This window comes from Endocarpon pusillum (assembly GCF_000464535.1).
Source record: "Endocarpon pusillum Z07020 unplaced genomic scaffold scaffold1292, whole genome shotgun sequence".
Classification (NCBI taxonomy): Eukaryota; Fungi; Ascomycota; class Eurotiomycetes; order Verrucariales; family Verrucariaceae; genus Endocarpon; species Endocarpon pusillum.
Genome location: NW_006913656.1, coordinates 56,267 through 76,026, shown reverse-complemented (window position 1 = coordinate 76,026; position 19,760 = coordinate 56,267). Strand labels below are relative to the sequence as shown.

At 49.9% G+C, this 19,760-nt stretch overlaps 8 protein-coding genes across 8 annotated transcripts; 5 read left to right on the top strand and 3 right to left on the bottom strand.

Moving 5' to 3' along the window:
• Positions 1–312: 312 nt before the first annotated feature.
• EPUS_04910 (Alkaline protease 2) lies at positions 313–1,846 on the top strand (the record flags this gene model as incomplete). The annotated part of the gene is made up of 2 exons (XM_007789721.1): positions 313–684; positions 740–1,846. 2 exons carry the CDS (start codon positions 313–315, stop codon positions 1,844–1,846), a joined length of 1,479 nt encoding a protein of 492 aa, XP_007787911.1.
• Positions 1,847–2,227: 381 nt separating this feature from the next.
• Positions 2,228–3,887, bottom strand: EPUS_04909 (uncharacterized protein; the record flags this gene model as incomplete). Its single annotated transcript, XM_007789720.1, has 2 exons — positions 2,228–3,435; positions 3,503–3,887. 2 exons carry the CDS (start codon positions 3,885–3,887, stop codon positions 2,228–2,230), a joined length of 1,593 nt encoding a protein of 530 aa, XP_007787910.1.
• Positions 3,888–4,408: 521 nt separating this feature from the next.
• On the bottom strand, positions 4,409–5,845 carry EPUS_04908 (formate dehydrogenase; the record flags this gene model as incomplete). Its single annotated transcript, XM_007789719.1, has 4 exons — positions 4,409–4,758; positions 4,812–5,356; positions 5,428–5,603; positions 5,654–5,845. 4 exons carry the CDS (start codon positions 5,843–5,845, stop codon positions 4,409–4,411), a joined length of 1,263 nt encoding a protein of 420 aa, XP_007787909.1.
• Positions 5,846–7,410: 1,565 nt separating this feature from the next.
• On the top strand, positions 7,411–9,438 carry EPUS_04907 (uncharacterized protein; the record flags this gene model as incomplete). The annotated part of the gene is made up of 1 exon (XM_007789718.1): positions 7,411–9,438. The coding sequence occupies one exon, from the start codon at positions 7,411–7,413 to the stop codon at positions 9,436–9,438; it is 2,028 nt and encodes a 675-aa protein (XP_007787908.1).
• Positions 9,439–10,739: 1,301 nt separating this feature from the next.
• On the top strand, positions 10,740–11,995 carry EPUS_04906 (uncharacterized protein; the record flags this gene model as incomplete). The annotated part of the gene is made up of 2 exons (XM_007789717.1): positions 10,740–11,766; positions 11,817–11,995. 2 exons carry the CDS (start codon positions 10,740–10,742, stop codon positions 11,993–11,995), a joined length of 1,206 nt encoding a protein of 401 aa, XP_007787907.1.
• Positions 11,996–12,443: 448 nt separating this feature from the next.
• Positions 12,444–13,622, top strand: EPUS_04905 (uncharacterized protein; the record flags this gene model as incomplete). Its single annotated transcript, XM_007789716.1, has 1 exon — positions 12,444–13,622. One exon carries the CDS (start codon positions 12,444–12,446, stop codon positions 13,620–13,622), a length of 1,179 nt encoding a protein of 392 aa, XP_007787906.1.
• Positions 13,623–15,940: 2,318 nt separating this feature from the next.
• Positions 15,941–17,197, top strand: EPUS_04904 (uncharacterized protein; the record flags this gene model as incomplete). Its single annotated transcript, XM_007789715.1, has 2 exons — positions 15,941–16,053; positions 16,108–17,197. 2 exons carry the CDS (start codon positions 15,941–15,943, stop codon positions 17,195–17,197), a joined length of 1,203 nt encoding a protein of 400 aa, XP_007787905.1.
• A 1,189-nt stretch (positions 17,198–18,386) lies between these two features.
• Positions 18,387–18,806, bottom strand: EPUS_04903 (uncharacterized protein; the record flags this gene model as incomplete). The annotated part of the gene is made up of 1 exon (XM_007789714.1): positions 18,387–18,806. The coding sequence occupies one exon, from the start codon at positions 18,804–18,806 to the stop codon at positions 18,387–18,389; it is 420 nt and encodes a 139-aa protein (XP_007787904.1).
• Positions 18,807–19,760: the final 954 nt, after the last annotated feature.

Here is a 19,760-nt window from a genome sequence, read left to right as displayed (position 1 = left end):
AGTTGACCAGGGCAGCGTGACCCTTGGCAACCACCCGGATTAAACCGCCCCTTCAGCCCAGCTTATTGGTCTATTGGTCTCTTAGCTGGAGTAACTAGGGGCTGTGCATCATCGCTCAGCAGCCTGCCACCATCGTACTCGTCTTCGTCTTGTAGTATGTATCACACGAGCTGTCTTCTTTCACCTATCTGCACCACCCTGTACGCTGTTCACCTGCTATCTCTTCCATCACGGTTCCACTCGAGATAAAGCTCTTCTCCTCTGTACACTTGTCATCGATACATTTAATCTGTCTTCAACCCTCTGCCCGTCATGAAGCGCCTCCTTGGTCTCTCCGTCCTTCCTATTCTCGCCTCGGCGTCACCTGTGCTGGTGGACTCTATCCACAATGATGCAGCTCCTATACTTTCGTCCAGCAATGCGAAAGAGCTACCCAACTCCTACATCATCGTTTTCAAGAAGCATGTCACGGAAAATGTTGCCGCAGCTCATCACAGTTGGGTGCAAGAACTTCATCTTGAGAAACAGAACACCAGGACAGAGCTCCGGAAGCGAGACCAGTTCCCATTCTCGGATATGATTTTCGAAGGGTTCAAGCATACGTATAACATTGCTGGAGGTTTCCTAGGCTACTCCGGTCACTTCGACGAGGAGACCATAGAACAAGTCCGCAGACATCCAGATGTAAGTATTTACCTGGAACCCGTCGAGAACTGCTCGAATTGACGGGTCTTATTAGGTCGACTACATTGAACGTGATTCGGAAGTGCATACCATGACCGACCCAGCAACCGAGACCAACGCTCCATGGGGTCTAGCTCGTATCTCCCATCGCAACTCTCTCAGCTTTGGCACATTCAACAAGTATCTCTACACCGAGAATGGCGGCGAAGGTGTCGACGCCTATGTCATCGATACCGGCACCAACTACGAGCACGTTGACTTCGAAGGTCGTGCACACTGGGGTAGAACCATCCCTACAGGTGAAGCAGACGAGGACGGAAACGGACACGGAACTCACTGTTCCGGCACTATTGCTGGCAAGAAGTTCGGCGTTGCTAAGAAAGCGAATGTCTACGCTATCAAGGTTTTGAGAGCAAATGGCTCTGGCTCCATGTCTGACGTTGTCAAAGGAGTCGAATGGGCCACAACCTCTCATCTTTCAAATGTCAAGGATGCAAAGAATGGTAAGAATAAGAAATTCAAGGGCAGCGTTGCCAATATGAGTCTGGGAGGCGGAAAATCTGTTACTCTTGAGCTTGCTGTTAATGCCGCAGTCGATAATGGCCTACATTTTGCGGTCGCTGCTGGTAACGACAACTCCGACTCTTGCAACTATTCTCCAGCAGCTGCCGAAAAAGCAGTCACCGTTGGCGCTTCCACTCTGTCTGATGAACGTGCCTATTTCTCGAACTTTGGCAAATGCAACGACATCTTCGCTCCAGGCTTGAACATTCTCTCCACCTGGAAGGGTAGCAAGTATGCCACCAACACCATCTCAGGAACATCAATGGCATCCCCACATATCTGTGGTCTGCTTGCTTACTTCCTGTCCCTTCAACCATCCAAGGATTCTGGCTATGCCGTTGGCGACCTGACGCCTGCCAAGATGAAGGCCACCATGCTTGCAATTGCCACTGTGGATGCCCTCACCGATGTTCCGAGCAACACTGCAAACATCCTCGCATGGAACGGTGGTGGTAAGGATAATTACACCGAAATCGTCAAGGAGGGTGGATATACCGTTGAGGCCAAGTCTTCCGACTGGGAGACTAAGGCTGACCAGCTCAAGAGTGAGCTCAAGCACATTGCAGATGAATTTGAGCACCTTGTACTCGATTACTAGGGGGGGGATGAGCGGTGGGTGGTAAACGAGGTAACCGACTTTTCTGGGGAGGCGCTGGAGCGGTAGTCCTGTTTGGCTCGAAACTTTCTTGCTTGTAATGTACTACGGCGTATTACCGCTGGCTATCTGACAGCGGTGTGCATTTCCTAGACAGCAGTCGTTACATCCAATCAAAGCACTTCACTAGTAGTATCTCTCTACCTGCGGCATATTTGGCTCCATCATAACTTGGCTGTAACCAAAGCGTGAGGCTACATGGGTATTCATACCTAAAAATCTATGTTTGGAATAAGGAGCTATTAACGTCTTTATAGACCATCATAATAGGCATATCACGACAAGTCTCCTACTCACAGCGCTCTACTTCCTTCTAACCAGTTCTCACGATGAACCTCGCATCAACCCACCCAACAGCGGCTGCCTCTCCCCGCCATCATCCGCTTTATTCCCCTCCCCCTCTTCCTCATCGCTCCCCTGCTCCGGCATATCCAACCATTCCCCACCCTTGACCACCTTCACCTTCCACCTGCCCTTCTCGCCCGCCTCGGCGAAGAAATCCTGATTCTCCTCGAAACTCCTCCCGCCACTCTCGGGACAATACATCCAGGTCCACCAACCGGCAAACGCGTTCGTGACCGCGAACACCAGGAACAGCCAGTACTTGAGATGGTTGAAGCCGATGGGGGTCAGCAGCGTGACGGCGAAATTGGCAAAGCCCCAGATGATGACGGAGATGGCGGAGCCTTGGGCGCGGGCGCTGGAGGGGTAGATCTCGGTGGGGATGAGCCAGGGCGGGACGAGCCAGCCGATGCCGAAGGTGGAGGTGGCGAGGTAGAGGATTATCACGCCGGGGATGCCGGCGGAGAGGGGGGAGATGTGCAGTTGGGTGTTGTTCGTGGCGAGGCCGCCCAGGAGGGTCAGGATGAGGAAGGAGAGGGCCAGAAGCCAGGCGGAGTGGACCAGGAGCCAGCGTCGGCCCATGCGGTCGATGAGGAGCCAGGCGAAGGTCATCATGATGAGGTAGAAGAGGTAGTTCCCCATCGTGAGGTATTCGGCGGTCATGACGGCGAAACCGAGGAGTTCGAAGATCTGCGGTCCGTACACGGAGACGGCGCCGTAGCCGGTTAGGGCCTGGTTGATTTGGCCCATCACCGTGATGACCGTCGGGTGGAATTGCGGACCGGAGGGGAAGAGCATGTCGGAGTAGGAAACCATGCCGTCCTTTTGTTCTTTCTCGTGCGCGGTGATGAGCTCGTCGAGTTGTTCCTGGGCGCCTTCTTCGCCAAACACTCGGATCAGGCTCTTTTTGGCTCTGTCTTTCTTGTTGTGCAGGACAAGCCAGCGGGGCGTTTCGGGCAAGCGGGTCGAGACCGCGAAGAGCATGATTGGATATATCTGCATGATTATGATGGGGAGGCGCCAGGCCCATTGGTTGAATTTGCTGAGTTGGTTCGTCAGGAGCAGGTTGATAGCGAAGGCCATGTTGAGGCCGAAGACGTTGGCTTGGAATTCTTGGGCCAATGCGGTGCCCCGCGCGTCGTCGGAGGAGAGTTCGGAAGAGTAGACGGGCACGACAGCGTCGATGCCACCTGAGAAAGGGTAAGTAAGTCACAATATAGGGGAAGTTTGCTGGATGAGGAAAGTGCAGCAACTGACCAACTCCAAGACCCATGACTGTTCTTCCAATGAGCATCAGAGTCATTGCGCCCTTGCTTGTCCACAATCCAGCTATGAACATCAACAGATTTCCCAAACTAGCTGTGGCAAGACAAGCAAATATTCCCGGTCTTCTGCCTTTGGCGTCTGCAAAGAAAGACGCAAGCACGGCGCCCACTGCACAACCCAGATAGTAGACCGAGACGATGACACCCACCATGGGATCGCTCTCTGCCAGGCCCATGGTTTGAAGATAGTCAAAATTGGTGTTGATGAGGGACATCAACCCCTGATCGTAGCCATAGAGGGCAATGGCGGTGGAGGAGAACAGAACTACCTCCGTCTGCTTGTTCATATACCTTCTGAGACTGGTTAGGGGGGCCATGGTTGAGAGCTCACTTCCAATGCTGCAATGACAGTAAGGAGGAAGAAATGCTCAAGAGACGATGACAATGTGGGTTCTGAGCCACTTTGGCGGCAGCTGCCTGCAGCAAATCGCGCCGTCATCGTCGCTGGAAAGGTCAGTGACAGCCGGGTCCGCATGATAGCCTTTAGGGGGAGGACATAAGGAAATCCCCCTCCACGCCAACAGAAAGCTTTGGAGCTAACCAGCAGGAATACTTTTTCTTGGCGCAGACATTCGGCTGTTAGCACTAATATTCCGATTGGTCACCTTCCCTTCTTGGTAACGCTTCAGGGCCGATGTCCACCTTTGGCGTAATCACCTCTTTGAGGGTGTAGGGCCCTCGGCTTGAACCGTGCGGAGAAAGACCGGCTACGTCGATTTTCAAGCGGTACAAGATCGCTCTCATGTCAAGGATAGATTTTCATTATCCTAGCACCAGAAATATCTAACTAAAGATACACCACAGTCTGACTCGATCAACGCAATTTAACATCGAGTCCCTATTTCTTGCTTGTACGCTGACCGTAAGCTTTGGTTGCATAATCCCCTTTGTGGACAATCAGGTCTTCCAGCCTATAGTCCTCTCTCTTGGAGAAATAGGAATCCAAGATTGACTTAACACCATCCGCATAGCGCTTTTGTGCATCAAGCGATGTGCCGCTCATATGTGGGACCATTGCATTCCCGCCTCCCCATTGGTTCTTTGCGTATCGAAGTGGATGGTCCCTGGGTGCTGGCTGTGGGAACCAGACATCACCACCATAACCATTCAGTTGACCTGATTTTAGTGCTTCGGCTACATCTTCCTTGACAACGATCGCGCCGCGGGCAGTGTTAACAAGCCATGCGCCTGCGCAGAAGGTCAGTAATATGAAGAGCTCGAGTGCAATAGGGGAACCTCACCTTTCTTCATCTTCGAGATCAGATCTTTGTTGAAGAGCCCACGCGTCTTCTCGTGCAGCGGACAATTAATGGTGACAACATCGCATTGCCCAAGCATCTCCTCAAGATCCTCTACACGTCTGCAACCAATCTCTTTCTCAACCTCAGGTTTCAATGGCTGGTAATCAAAGTAAAGTAGCTCCTTGCAGTCAAATGGTTTAAGTCGTCGGAGGACACGTTCGCCAATCCGACCCACAGCAACAGTACCCACAACTTTCCCTTCCAGGTCATATTCATTCTTCGCTGCTGCTGCGACGTTCCACTCTCCGGCTTCGATCTGTTCGTGTGCCGGAACAAAATTCCGAACCAGGTTGAGGATGGTCATAATTACATGCTCGGCAACGGAAACGACATTCGATCCTGTAACTTCAGCAACAGTGATGCCGCCATTGATTTCATTCGCGGCGTTCAAGTCAACATGGTCTGAACCGATACCGGCAGTGATTGCAATTTTGAGCTTCTTCGCCTTTTCAAGACGTTCTCTGGTGAGGTAACCCGGGTGGAAGCTGGGATATCGATGGATCAGAGAACAGCATAGGTACGGCTGACGGAAGCGGCAGTAATTCAAAACGCTTACGGAGTAGTTATGATGACCTCGGCGTCGACAAGCTCCTTGTCAAAGGTTGAGTTCTCACCCTCCTTGTCAGATGTTGTCACAAGGGTGTGTCCCTGATCTTCGAGCCACTTTCGGATGCCAAGCTCATTCTCGGTGGTACCTAGAAGGCGTGGTTGCTCGCGGGCATGGTCGCCACCCTGTCAGACGGTCAATTGATGATCCTCCGAACGCCAGTGGTTAGTCTCACGTCGTAGAGTACAAGCAAGACCTTTGACTGCAAAGAGGAAGATGCTGTTAGTGATCGTCTGAAAGACTGGCCGAGGCAAGCTGAGGCTCCAGCTGCAGCTCCCCCGCATGCCAAACGTGGGGAAGCTCCTCGAGCCAACAGGGACGATACTGGCTGTGACAGTTGACGAGAGAAAGCTCGAGTAAATACCATTTTGAGAAATGAGAACTTGCTATATGGACAGTATATGGATGGGTTTCTGAAATCAGGTGCGATAAGAACGGGATTTGTTCGGGGCCAGATATGGCACTTCTTAGACGCAATGCAATCCCCACCTGCAAGGTAGATGCGTCAGTGAGAGGTGTCACCTGAAGCCCTGTACACACCTTGTACTTGGGTAGGAAGGTATTGAAGATGGTGGTAGGTGTGGCTCTGTCGTTTTTGCGGCCCAGAGTACTTCCCTTGGTCAATCAACGAGTACGCTGTGTGTTGACAATAACAGAAGAGGTTGAAGTCTAGGGAGGTTGTATATCTTTATAATACGAACCAGATCACTCCACGCTTCCCATGCTGAATTGATCTGTCATCGTAAATGCGGTACCCCTCTTCCTCACCGGGTTCTGCCCCACTCCTGGACAAGTAAACATCAGGTGGATCATGTACTACGGTAGGAGGCATATTAAACGTAACCCCCGCTCTAGTAACAGCTTGTAACGCCAAGATAGAACGCCACACAATCGCTCAATTAGGACTAATCTACCATCTATCTTACATCGAGTGTGCATCCCATTGGCATCTATAACTACCTGGCATCTTGCTGGTATTAATTGATTGGAGTGTTATAAAATAAGATAGGATTAATTGAGAAAGCTCAACGTGTCAAACGCAGTAAATGACCCCCCAGGGTGGTACATTATTCGTACAAGCGTGGTAAGGGTATCTGTATGAAGGTTGTTAATAATTTTACTAGTAGAGAGGGTTACATTTAATATGCCTCCTACCGTAGTAATTTCTCCATCTATTTCTAGCTATTCCTTACAACCCCATAATTTATAATTTGTCCCACTCACACGTCCACGTTGCGTTGCGGGCCAGCTTTCTCTGCACAACACCAATTGCTCTTCTCGTCAAACGGGTCACGCGGCAAGATCATGTAATCCGAGTGGGCTCTGCGTCCATTCTGTATCAATAGGGACGGACAACTCAAATAGAAAACCGTATGAACAATGGGGTTACTTACTGGCTGAAAGCACCTGGAATATTTTTGGACCAAAATGCATTTGTCGTCCATCTAGACTCAAACACCACACCGTGCATTCGAGAAAGTGATTTAGACTTGAGCTGACCTGAATGGAAAGAATTTCTCCAGCACTATGAAGGATGATGATATGTCTGCATTCATGGCACAGAGTTTACGGGCTGTGCTCGAGAATGACGGTTGGGCCGGGTTGGCCAGGCTGAAATCTCTTGTTTGGCAAGCTCACACTGTCACATGCTAGTAAGTACGGAGTAGAGCGCTGTGGCTATGTGGCTGGCTTAGTGCTCGGTTTTGACACCGCACCATCTCTTCACCACAAGGCCAAAAACACGGTGATAATAATATGTCGGCAGATCTCTGGGCAAAAGCGAATGTTTCAAATATATCCTGTCATACTTCAGATGATCAGTGCCGCTCTTATTGTGAGATTCATAAATCGTCGTCGGATTTACGTCTGACTATGTTGGAAATAACGCAGCACAGCTCCTTGCGATCTCGCTCGCAAGAATGGGTGAACAAGATGCGATTCCTGGAAACGAATGAGAGATACCAGGCTCTAGATAAGCTTGACCGTCCAATGTCCTCGTATCCAGATAGTAGTACTCTCGAAATTTTGCTCAAGCTGAGAAATTGCTCGACATTGGCAGATCCTTCGGCTTATGTTGCAGTCTCTTATTGCTGGAATCGGGTAAATGTCGAATGGTTTGACGCTGAAGGTGCGTTGCCTGTTAAGGTCGTCCAGAAGAATTGCTCTACAAGGCCTTGTGTCGTACCCACGGATGTCATCCACCGTGTTCTTGCATACTCAAAGGCTCGAGAAATCAACGCTATTTGGATTGATCAAGAGTGTATCAACCAAAATGATCCTATCGATAAAGAAGATGGGATACAAGCAATGGATTTAGTATATCAAAGATCTGCTCATCCCATTGCAATTCTCGAAACCTGCTTCCACACCCAGGTGCAGTATGACGTTTTCGCCGCTATCGCCGACCCACATTTCTTTGATTTCGATCCTACCTACATTGAAGACTTGGGAGATATTCTTGGAGCCTTGGCTGACGATAATTGGTTCACACGTGCTTGGACACTGCAAGAATCGACGTCGGCAGGTGTAAGCATGCTGCTTCTCATTGGCTGCCCTGGCCTCAACAAGTCAGATGTATTTGGTCCGATCCCTGATGAGTTTGAAATCAGTATATGGGACTTCCAAGAAGCCATGGTCAATGCACGTAATCTTATCGAAGAAGGAATCGCTCAAAATTGGTGGCCAGACACAAGCGACGCCATTTATGCCTCAAACCTTGCTGACGAGCTTTGGAACCGCATTCCGACAATAATTCCAGACAGCTTCGAATCAAGGCAAGAGGTCTCCTATCGCCAAGTTTGCAATGCTGCGGAAGCTATTACCTTCCTCGCTGGGCGCCAGGTCTCTTTCTTCCCAGATAAGCTCGCTATTTTGGCAAATATGTGCAACTACGAATGCAGGATTGACACCAAGATTCTAGAGAACCCTAAATCTTCATTCTCTACTTGTGCGCTGACACTGTCGATTCTCAATGGGGATATGTCGTTATTGATGGGCTACGGCGGTAGGTCTCCCTGTGGATTGCCGTCTTATGGAGAAGATTGTCGGGCCGTGTCCGATATATTTCAAAATGATAATGATGATGATGATGATGATGGTTTACCAATGAACCACTACGGCTTTTCCTGGGGTCCTAAACCTTCTGGGAGCCTCAACAACATTGTTTATTTGGAAGAGTGCGGTGCAATGTTACGTTTACAGCCATCTGTTTTATTAGCAGATGGGTTGAAGGTCAGGGGTACGTTATGGCAGTTTGAGCAAGATATCGCGGTACCCAACACACAGGCACAGTTCGAAGCCAGATGGAAAAGAGAGCTGGATCTACAAGTTGGTGAAGACATGTGGGCTAGCCAAGGGAGACAGGAGAGACAACGGTTTCTAATGTATGAATTCGCCATGACGTTACTCCACGAGCTCCTAGACTGCGGGTTTTTTGCTCTAGCCAGAACATTCTGGCTGTTCTTGCAACCCTTCGGGACATCTGGTAGACCGTGGTTGCATTCCTTTGACGACGTCTTTGGCCGTCGAGTCGCAACAAACCAAGAAGACTCAATGTCGGATACTCTTGCTCAAGACCTTCAAAAGCAATGGCCTATAAGCTTACTCTCCGTCGATCTTGAGTACTACAAGATACCTTCTATTCACAGAAAACTCATCGAACAAGTCGGTCAAAGCGGGACCTTACTATTTGGTAATCCGTTGACCAAATCAATTGAACCTTTACCTTCTCAGCCCTATGTTTGGTTTGAGAACACCAGGAAGGGTGAGTTGATTTTCACGCCATTCACCACCATGGGAAACGAAGCGGCTCTCTCTAGTTATCGCGAACGTGCTATATCGTGGCATGTAAGACAGACTGGTAGGATCGTTGATGCTTGCGAAACCCTACATTGTCTGAGCCGGAGACGTGGATTCTGGCGTTTTGAAGGCTCGGAATCGAGAGACTACGTCCTGGAGTGAGAATTTTGATTCTGACGCTTTATGTCAGCCCCCCAGTAACGAATTATCTTTTAATTGCGTACCCTGAGTTTCCAGTGACCTTCGCTTCCTTTGAAAGACGGTTACGGGGTAGCCAAGTGGCGGGGAAATCGACGCAATTGAGGCTCAGCAAACAGGAAGCATCTCCAGCGAGGGTAGCCTAGCAAAGATCTCATGAGGAAGCGGAGCCTGGCCATTCTCCATGGATGTCTTCGCATTTTGGTCGACCAGTCCTCTGGTATAGTCTAAGAGAATAGGTTACGCATCGGCGTCGCCATGTATGGCCAGACCAACCTTTGGCATGAAACGGTCGAGGGAGCGTCGAAAGAGAGCATGGGGCAGGGGACCGGGTCGATTAGGGGCCTGGTCCATGCCCAGACAGGGAGCCTGAACGAACGGCGCAGTGGGCAGGAAGGAGCGCCTACCCGGGATGGAAATGAGGGAGGGAAGTAGTAAATGACAGAGGAGCTGCTGACTCTCTATAGTTTATAAAAGCGGCGAGGAGACGTTGACATCAAACGAAAGCTTCAAGGATCATAAAGTGGTGAGTGCGGCAACTTTTGGTCAACACAGATTGAAGGGCAAACGTACGCGAGTGGCAAGGCCCGAGAGCTGGAACCTGGCAACCTGAAGGACACGAAACTGGGCTCTCCGAGCTGGGAGAGGGGCCCAGAATCTGGCCCTTGTGGGAAGCTCAGCGTAGACTTCATTTATTGCTCAGGGCTGTTCAGGCTCGGAACAGCCTTGCACAGCCACCGTTGAAGACTGCTTATCCATCGCCCAGTTTACAGTTACGCACGCTCAGGTCTCAAACTGGAAATGGAGTTTGGAGAGGTCAAAATTCGGGTGTGGTAATAGTGGTATCCAACCCTGGAGCCTATTTAGAAGCCTTTCGTGGAGACTGAAAGTGGTAAGTGGAAGGAGGCACAGGATCGGAAGCTCCTGAATGAGAGCTTTGCTGTAGCTGTGATTCTTCTGATTCTATTGATATAGATAAATAGTAAAATAGATCTTGATTGACAATATTGCTTCTTTACGTAGTAAATTCTACTTTCTCAAAAAAAAAAACAGAAGGAGTTCGGTATCATAATGGTATATCAGTTACATGATATAGATCCATATATACCCTCACGAACTGTTCCTGTTTGGGAACGCGGCGCCAACAATTCTCGATGCAACGCCAAGGATTCGCAATACCTTCGTGCAGTTCTGAGAACTAGGGAACCGTAACCGTCTTTCAGTACGTTGCATGCTCGATCAGCAGAAGAAGGGCTACTGCATGAATGGCTGGCCCTCGGATAGTTATGTCAAGCTCAAACCTTTTCCGATCAGTCAGAGCTTGTCGGCCGACTACGTATTGTTCAATCCGACAACAGCCATCTACCTCCTGCAATGGCAACTCAGCCTTTCACACCGCTCCTGTCCGAAAGCAAGAGACCTACCAACAAAGATATGGAAACGCTGCAGAAGCTCATTTACCTCCTCCACCACGCCCCAAGGATGACATTTTACCAAAGAAGCAGGAATTAGCCCGGAAAGGAGCATCCACTTCAGACACCGCCCAACAAGACCAGAAAGATACGTCGTCAAATCTTGCATCTGGAACAAACTCGTCGAAGAATGTTGCCGAAGAACGTGCGGCAACAAGCTCGGATACACGAAATGTGTCTTCACAGCAGGAGGCCAGGGAAGTGAAAGAGGAGAAGCCAGTAACTCCTCTGGACATTGTTCTACAGGCTACCCATCCATCGGAAATGTACGGCGAGCAGCATAGACATCCTCATCTTGCGCCTTCTCCTTACGAGCATCATTTCGATACATATTCGTTAGTCCAGGATCTGGCCAAAGGTGGCTTCAGCGAGGAGCAAGCAGTGACAATTATGAAGGCTATACGACTCATGCTAGCGGTAAACCTGGACCTTGCTAAAGACGGGCTTGTCTCGAAGTCAGACGTCGAGAACGAAACCTATCTGTTCCGCGCTGCCTGTAGCGAGTTGCGCACCAGTCTACAGACCTCCCGGCATTCGGCAAGCCAAAGCCAGAGGACACAAAGAGCACAACTGCATCACGAGTTTGACATTTTGAATCAAAAGGTCACCCAAGACATGCTTACATTACGGGAGGAACTGAAAGCAATGTTCAATGACAGGAAGATGGCTGTCCAGGAAGAAAAACGAAGACTAGACTCAAAAATATCCGAGCTAGGTTATGAAATCACGGTCCTTTTGAACAGCGATAGCAAGAGCGAAGTAGAAGGTTTACGTTGGGTTCTGACCAGGAGGGCTGCTATGGCCATTGCGATAGCTGCTTGTGAGTACAATATGTTTCGAGTGTCTGTGTTCTCTGCTCACTCCTTCCAGTGATGACGCTGATATCGTTGAATTACTCTTCACATGTAATGCGCCAGAAAGAGGAAGCAGAGAAGAAGATTGCGGCGGCAAAGAAGAAGGTAGCTGAAAGAGACGAAGCTCGATATACCACTCCAGCCCGGGATCAAGGCACCCAGACGCCTTCCACTCTTGCTGAGTCCTTAGGCTGAATATTCGAGAACCTGAAGGGAGCATCTATCATCTTCCAGCCAATTCTGATCACACCTGAGCTGCCAGATCAGTAAGAACCCCTTTCAAGCTGTGGTTTGGCAGATTGCTTGTTGAGGCACATGGCCGGAACCTCAAGTGCCCTATAGATATAATCTACAAATAAGAGCCGGCAGCCTCAAGCACTTAGACGGTCAGGGCAGAACTCGGTCGTGTTGGAAGTATTGAGGAAGGAAACTGCTTCGAAGGGGGAAATGAGAAACTGATGGGCAACCGGCCCTTTGCGCCTGGAGAACCCCGCGCATGCCAAGGTGGAATTTTACTATCCCTAAAGTAGAAAAGAATCAACACTCCACCATTTCATTTGCGTGACAAGTCAATCTGTTCATCTAATGCTGGAGATCGTGTCTTTTCCCAGTATAAGCTCTCTTCTGTATCATTACCGCCGAGATGTTAGACTGGCTAAGTAGTGATCAACGCGCCTCATACGCCGAATCCTCCCAGATCCTCGATGCGCCTGAAACCCCAGCTCCGCTCTTTGCGTATCGCGCTCTGAAAAGCGTGCTGTTTGGCTCTTACGACGACGAAGATGGTAATGACAACGAGAAGGAAAACATCCCGCTGGAGACGCGCCCAAGCCAAGTCTCTGTCAACTCGCAGAGAAGTCCTCTCAAGCCTAAGTCCTCAACTCCGCAAAGACCTACTCCGCGGCGCATGTTGTCACCCGCGAAGAGCATTCTACGTACTCCCGGCATACCAACTCCGCGGCGTCAAAACGTTTCAGTCAAGTTCAAGGATGTCAAGCAAACATTGATGAACCTCAGCACGGTCACCGAGGGACAAGTATCTGAGAACAAAGGAAATCTGCAGCCTCCTGCGATCATGCCTTCGGAGTCTACACAACCAACGGAGCAAGCAGCAGAATCAACAAAGAGGCCACAGGGTCCCAACGCCGAGGCGGAGCTAGAGGTGTACTACAATGTTAGGGAGATCGATGCATATATTGCAGTCACGGAGCGCGAAATGAAGAAGCTGGTACGCTATGGTCAGCGAATGCGAGAATATGCGAGGCTGTCACAGAAAGAGAATGCAACGCTTAAGAGAGAACTGGAGATTGTCAGGAAAGAAAACGAGATGTTGCGGTGCAGGGAGGGTCCGCCTATCAACCAAGAGAAAGCGGGAAAAACGCGCGAAAGCAATGGGCTCTTCGATATCTCGCCTCCAAAGCACATTCCCAAAGCTGCTTCACAAAGCTCTCCTGAGGATGGGCCGGAAAGAGCTCACCATATACTGGAAGATCAGGCTCAGCATCCGCTGCACCCGGACACTGCTGAGAAGAAGCCGGGGAACCAGTCTTCAACAAAGGTGGCCAACACCAAGACCAAAACCGACTGCATTTCGCCTCAACCCAAAATCGCGGCACCTATACAACGAGCATCAAATGTGAACAGTTACCCAGCAGACAATACAAGAATGGCTTCGAAGATTCAGCTACCTCCCGACAGACTGGCGGCCGCAAAGGCGAGGTTGCGTATGAAAAGTGAAGAGAGAAAGAAAGCCTTAAGCATGAATGACCAAGTCCAGAAGGAAGACCATGGCTCAAGTCTTGTTGATTGGCAGGACTTGTGAGGTATACAGAGCGCGCACGGTACTGTCGCTCAGAGACGTGTTCAGTCGGTCTCAACCGTCTGTTGTCTTCTCGAAGGGCTTATCATTAATTTAGTAATGGATATGGAGGAGACTTCGCTGGAGCAGCATCATGAGATACTCGAACAATCGATACAAGAATGCCGACCTCTGTAGGTACGACAAGAAAACAATCTTGTTCGGTGATCTCGCTTCTACGTGTGAAATCCTCGGCAAGAAAAAACGGGGTATATGGTATCTTCTACTCTGCGTGCCCAGTTGCAAGAACGTTCCCATCTGTCAAGATCTGTGTGTTCAGGCCGCATGTCATCTTTCCTACCTGCATGGCTCGTCCGCCCCTTTACAATGTGACTGCGTTCCATTCACGGCTCTGCCTCATCCAACCAGTCACGAGGTGTAAAGCACAGGTGTACATGCGTAGCTGGGCAGGCGCACCTCTATACCAGCTCTCCGCAAGCTTTCTCACCAGCCAGTGAAGACATGGGAGCATGCTGGCTGAGCAACACAACCTAGCAATGCGTTACTGGTTGTTGAACGATTATCAATCCCGGACACCGCAAGCGGCAAGGGAATACAAATGGCTGTTGCCTTGCTCGTTGTCGTCCCTCAAATACCTTGTGGACCAAGCGTTAATTCAAGAATCAGAGTACGATGGGTCATCTCAGACTTCCGGACAGTCCAGAGGTTTTCTTCTTGTGGCCAGAGCAGGCAGTCGAGTCATAACGAGGATGAGAACGTTGCGCACCCTGACACTTTTAGCATTGTTCAAGCTTCCTTGCTCGCAGATCACGCGGTGCCGGACGGTGGCTATGGATGGGTAATCGTCATGGGGTGGGCCGTACTATCGTGGTGGTTGTGAGAAGGCCTGACAGATGGGGGTGTGGTTCAAGCTGCACTCGCCCTGACCAGTTTACCCTCAACCTTGACTATGTCGTTTGTGGGATCTGAGATCGTGGCTTCGACTGCCGTGTTGGGTTTGGTCAAAGCTCGGGTCATACGTGCCAGAAGGACAGGTATCTCGGGTGTCATTATACTTTGGTTCAGAATAGAGGTTCTGAGTGGTTCCACGACCCGTAATGTTGATGGGCTTTCCGTCACGGCAAGTTATGTCGTAGGAGTTGGGACCAGGCATGCCTGTACTCCGCTTTCTTCCAAAGTGTCTTACAGAGATCGTGGCCCTATAGGATCACCAGCTTTTGTCGATCTGTAGGTGGAGCAGATTCCGGGCCGTCTCTTGTTCCTTTGCGTACAATTGAGCAACAGGGTCCGTCTCCGCGATTCGAGGTTCCCTCTTCTGTTCTTTGCGGGCCCTGTCGCGATATTTCCCCTGTTTATGCCACCTTTCTTCCTGCCACTCCAGAGCGCCTCTCTCGGCATGTATTCCAGCTATGGGGCCGGGCTTGTTGCAGGATTCAACTTGTCTTCCACCGTTGGCGGTCTTTCGTGCCCTTTTGAGTGATGAGATAGGACCAGGGCGTACGCTTCTCATATCGCTTGTCCTTAGCGCTGGAAATTATGTTGATATTGTGGGGCCTTTTTCCAGCTCGGAAGGTCAATTAGTAGCATTCGTCGCAAGCAACGGAGCTGCTGATGGAGGGTTCTTTGCTGGCATGCCAGCCGTTGGGGGAGAAGTTTTTGGATCTGCTAGGGTGTCGGTATCAGAGGCGTAATCGTACTAGGGTGGTGGTTATTTCCTAGTAGATAGTTGGCTTTATGTATGGCTTTAAATATATGTTGTATCCGATATGGATGGTTTCATCACAGGGAGCTTCAATCACAAGGTTCATGCTTGATGTGTAGGCAGGAGAGCATGGAAGACTTGATGCATATCTTCCTGCCATTTTCTATGCCGGTTGACTGGCTTTTGCTTCGTCTGATCTGGTAGACTTCGTGTGTGTGCATCATGTCAAATTCATACTTCAGTAACTGTAATCGTCCCGATGTTCTCCGTATCCGTTTCGCTTCAAGAAGCGACTTAGTGGATGAGCCTCATGCATCAGGAAGGAGAGAAGCTGTTGTGAACATGATATTATGTGGGGAGAAACAGCGGTGAGGCCTAGGCCTATCATGGTACTCTAGCAGTCAAGTCAAGCCCATATATATTCACTTAATACTAAAGGAGTCGCCGGTATTGTGTTGGCTCAGAACAGAATATATTAATTTCCCGAATAGGAATTTCGCGAATTTGATGACTCATCTCCTGGATGGCAACTTTATGTCATCCTCTGATTCACTCATCTTGGATAACTATCACCTGTCTCGCATCCATCACTGATCATAAATCCCAAAACAAGAACAGCATGTCTGATGTCAAAGAGGAGGTGCATGGTCCAGAACCACTTCGCCATCTTCCCTTCCCTCCTGTGACGAGATCACACATCCTCCAGTGCTCGTATCATTCTTGGCAACCAAAGTAGGTTATTCTGACATCGCTGAGAAAGTCTGAACTTCTAATGCACGAAAGCAGGCTGCGCTCTTTGACGCCCAAATCTCGCATCATTCCACTTAACGACGCATTCCTCGCCTACCTCCGCGCCGACGGAATCATTCTTCCGCCCGAGCCCTCGACCTCTAGTGCTGATATTAACTCTGATAGCGGCTTCGGCACTGATTCAGACTCGGACGATGAAGAGGATCCCTCTGCTTCCTGGTCAGAACTTCATGCCCGCATCCAATCTACTATTGCAGAACTAGGAGGCAAGGTCTTGCCAAAATTAAATTGGTCCGCACCTAAAGATGCGACGTGGATCTCACCCACGAACGATATGGAATGCCGGACGGCAAACGAAATCTATCTGCTATTAAAGAGTAGTGATTTTATCACCCACGATCTAGAGCAGGCATTTGATGGATGCGTGGCCGATGAAGAGCCGATTCCGATACCTTATGTGCTCGTACTAAGGAAATCCTTCAACATCAACCCTTCGCTGGAATTTCGGTGTTTCGTCCGTCACCGCATACTGATTGCCGTGAGTCAGAGAGAGATGAATTACTTTGCTTTCTTGTTCGAGATGCGGCCGAAATTGCTGGAGAGGATACAAACATTCTTACAAGATGACCTACTGTCTTCAGAATACTTCTCTAATGGGGACTTGGAAAACTTTATCTTTGATGTCTACATCCCACCTCCTCATGATCGGGTGTGGCTGATTGATATCAATCCCTGGGCACCTCGAACCGATCCATTGCTGTTTTCATGGTTGGAGCTCTTGACTATGCCAGAGCAACCTCCCGCAGCGAAGGTGGAGCGGAAACAGGCAGGATCAGGAGAAGACCGCTCCGATGATGACGAGGCAGAAAACATTCATGAACCAGAGTTCCGCCTTGTAGGTCGTGACGATCCCGAGGCATATCAATTCAGCTCGACGAAGTATAGTGCCCACAAGCTGCCGAAAGATGTTGTGGATGCGAGTATGGGGGCCGGGGGAAGCGGTGGTATGGAAGGAATGATCAGAGAATGGAAGAGAGCTTTGGATAAACAAGTCGAGGAAGACGACGAAGTCAGCAATGATGAGGAGAAAGGTTGGGAGAGCGTTAGAGCGCGGGCTAGTAGTTGACGACTCGAAATGGCGTCAATGTTCTCATCAAATATATCCTACTCTTCGACCAGAAGACCTCGTTTCGAGCGTTTGCTTGTGAAGTATCTTCCAGAGTCTCAGAACTCTCGTTCTAGAGCTGTTCAGACACCACGACGGGGGATTCTATATTGCGGCCAGATACCGAGCGAAGGTGCTGAATTCACCGGAATAATTGTATGATTATAGGAGGTAACAGATTCACAGGGCCATCTTCCAGTCCATTTGTGCTTGTAGGCTGAAGACCGCGAACGTGATGTTAAGCGTGTGGTTTACAAGAATCGAGACTTGGAATGGCTTTTAAAAACCATGCTGATTCGCGGTATGGTGGGGGAATTGGCCTGTTCGACTTCCTTCTTCCTAGCCTTACCAAATTGTTGAACTCAAAAATACAGTTTGCGCTATTTTGCTACGTGTGTCACCAGCGTTTTGTTACAGATTTGATACGCGTTTTGCATCAGCCACGCATGTATTTTTGGTATCTGCGTTTCGCGCTATTTCGCTTGATATAGCAACTTTGTACGTATAAATGCGCGCTCCTCGCACTGAATTAGATAGAACAACTTGCTATTTCCACACTGATCCGTCGATTAGTCAGCACAGTTCGTCACAAATGTTTTAACATGCACCTCATATTTAGCTCCGCTCTTAACCTTTTTCACTAGCCTCTCACGAGTGAATGTCAGAGCAACGAGACTCATTGTTTTCTGTGCAGCAGGTGGGAAAAAATGGCTCTGTTCGTTCAAAAAAGCTGCGCAGGGCGCAGAAATAAGTACAAATTTGCTGTACCGCACAGCGAGATTAGCCGCGAAATCAGCCGCGAAATCGCAGCAGAAATTAACCAATCAAACCCAGGCGAAACGCGCAGGGATTTCGCGTAGAAAATGCAACTACTGTTCGGTTCCTTGCTTGTGTGACGAAAATCTATAACCGCAGCAGAATTCTGCAGCTTGCAAGACGTGCCAGCCAATCACATACTTGATTATGTGTGATTCAAGACCATATGATGCTCGCATGCATAAATCAGAGCAGTTTGATAGATTCCTACTCAAGCTGCGCAAAGGCTTGGGAGGGGCCAGAATTTTGCCCCGTGAAGCGCATCAGCCTCATCCGTTTATCGTGAATTCTCCCTCTTTCTTCAACTCTGGTGCGTGGTGTTACGTGCGATATATCAGAGGAATTTGTTCTCATTATACGTCAACATGTCTCGTTCGCTGCCCACGAGCGCCCCGATTATTTTGATCACGGAAGTTACGACTCTTTCGCCCATAGGCGCCTCGACTTTCCCAATTGCGACTGCTTCCAGTGAACAAGGAGCATCTACATCCATGCCCGGCTTGATTTTCCCTCCAGCAGTCACATCCGTAGAGGTGAGCACGACCATAGTGGTGGCGACCGGACCAGATACGGTTATTACATCCGTGTCGTCCACACCCACGTCTCTATCAGGACCATCGACATCATTATATTTGTCCTCTGCGTCCTCTTCGTCCTCTCCATCCTCTTCGTTGACATCACCAGCGTCATCACTATCACCACCAGCTTTACCTGCCGCAGGCTCGTCGCTCAGTGCAGGTGCAGGGGCAGGCATTGGGATAGGAGTCCTCGTCCTACTGCTCTCTAGCATTGGAGGCATCACATTCTTCCTGTGGAAAAGACGACGACGACTGCAAGCCCGAGCTGAAATGGCCGGATACACAGAAAAGCCACAGTTAGCGGACACATCTATTATGCCTGAGGATGCAGAATCCGGAATCATGACGGTACCGATCGAAGACAGGCACGAGCTCGAAGGATCGTCGACTCCGCAGCTGTCTTCGAAGAGTGCCGCTGAGCTGAGAGCTGGACCATACAGCAACAGACATGAGCTTGAAGGCCGGCATAGGTGAAGTATGCGTCATGCTTCATTGCTAAAGACCTGGCTTACAATCGGTTAAACTCCACTAGTCGTACGAGGCACAGATACTACCGACTTTTTCGTATCAGGTAATCAGGAAACAGTCTCGTGTTGTGACACTCGTCAGAACAAATCGTCCAGGATCCAACAACCGGGCAACGGCTTGAAGAGGAGGCGCAGCCGGAGCAAGCAGCGACTATTTGGATCTCACTCTACTGAGCCTTACCTCTATTCGACGCCCAACCCGCAAATTCACCTGGGGAGACGATAATGAAATATCCAGCGTGGAGGCGCCGTACCGCCGCCCCTGCCGTTTGATCGTGCGGTGTGTTGCTGCTTGGGGCAACTTGACCGCTACCATAAGAGCGATAGCCCGTGCATCGACAAATCGGCGAAAGAGAAGCCATCCCTTCGCACGCCCAAGGTTGGCAAGGGAAGTAGCCCCCCGCCTCCACCTCTGCCATGATTGCTGCATCCGGCCAGTGATGGGAGGCGACTGAGAGGCCCAGGAGATCTACAGGGAGGCAATGAGGAAATGGGACAGCATTAGTCATCCAGGAATCGCAATAGAACTGAGGAGAGCCGTGAGAGTGGGGAATCTTCAGAGAAGGACAGGATGAGATGGAAGGAGGAGGAGTATGATTGAAG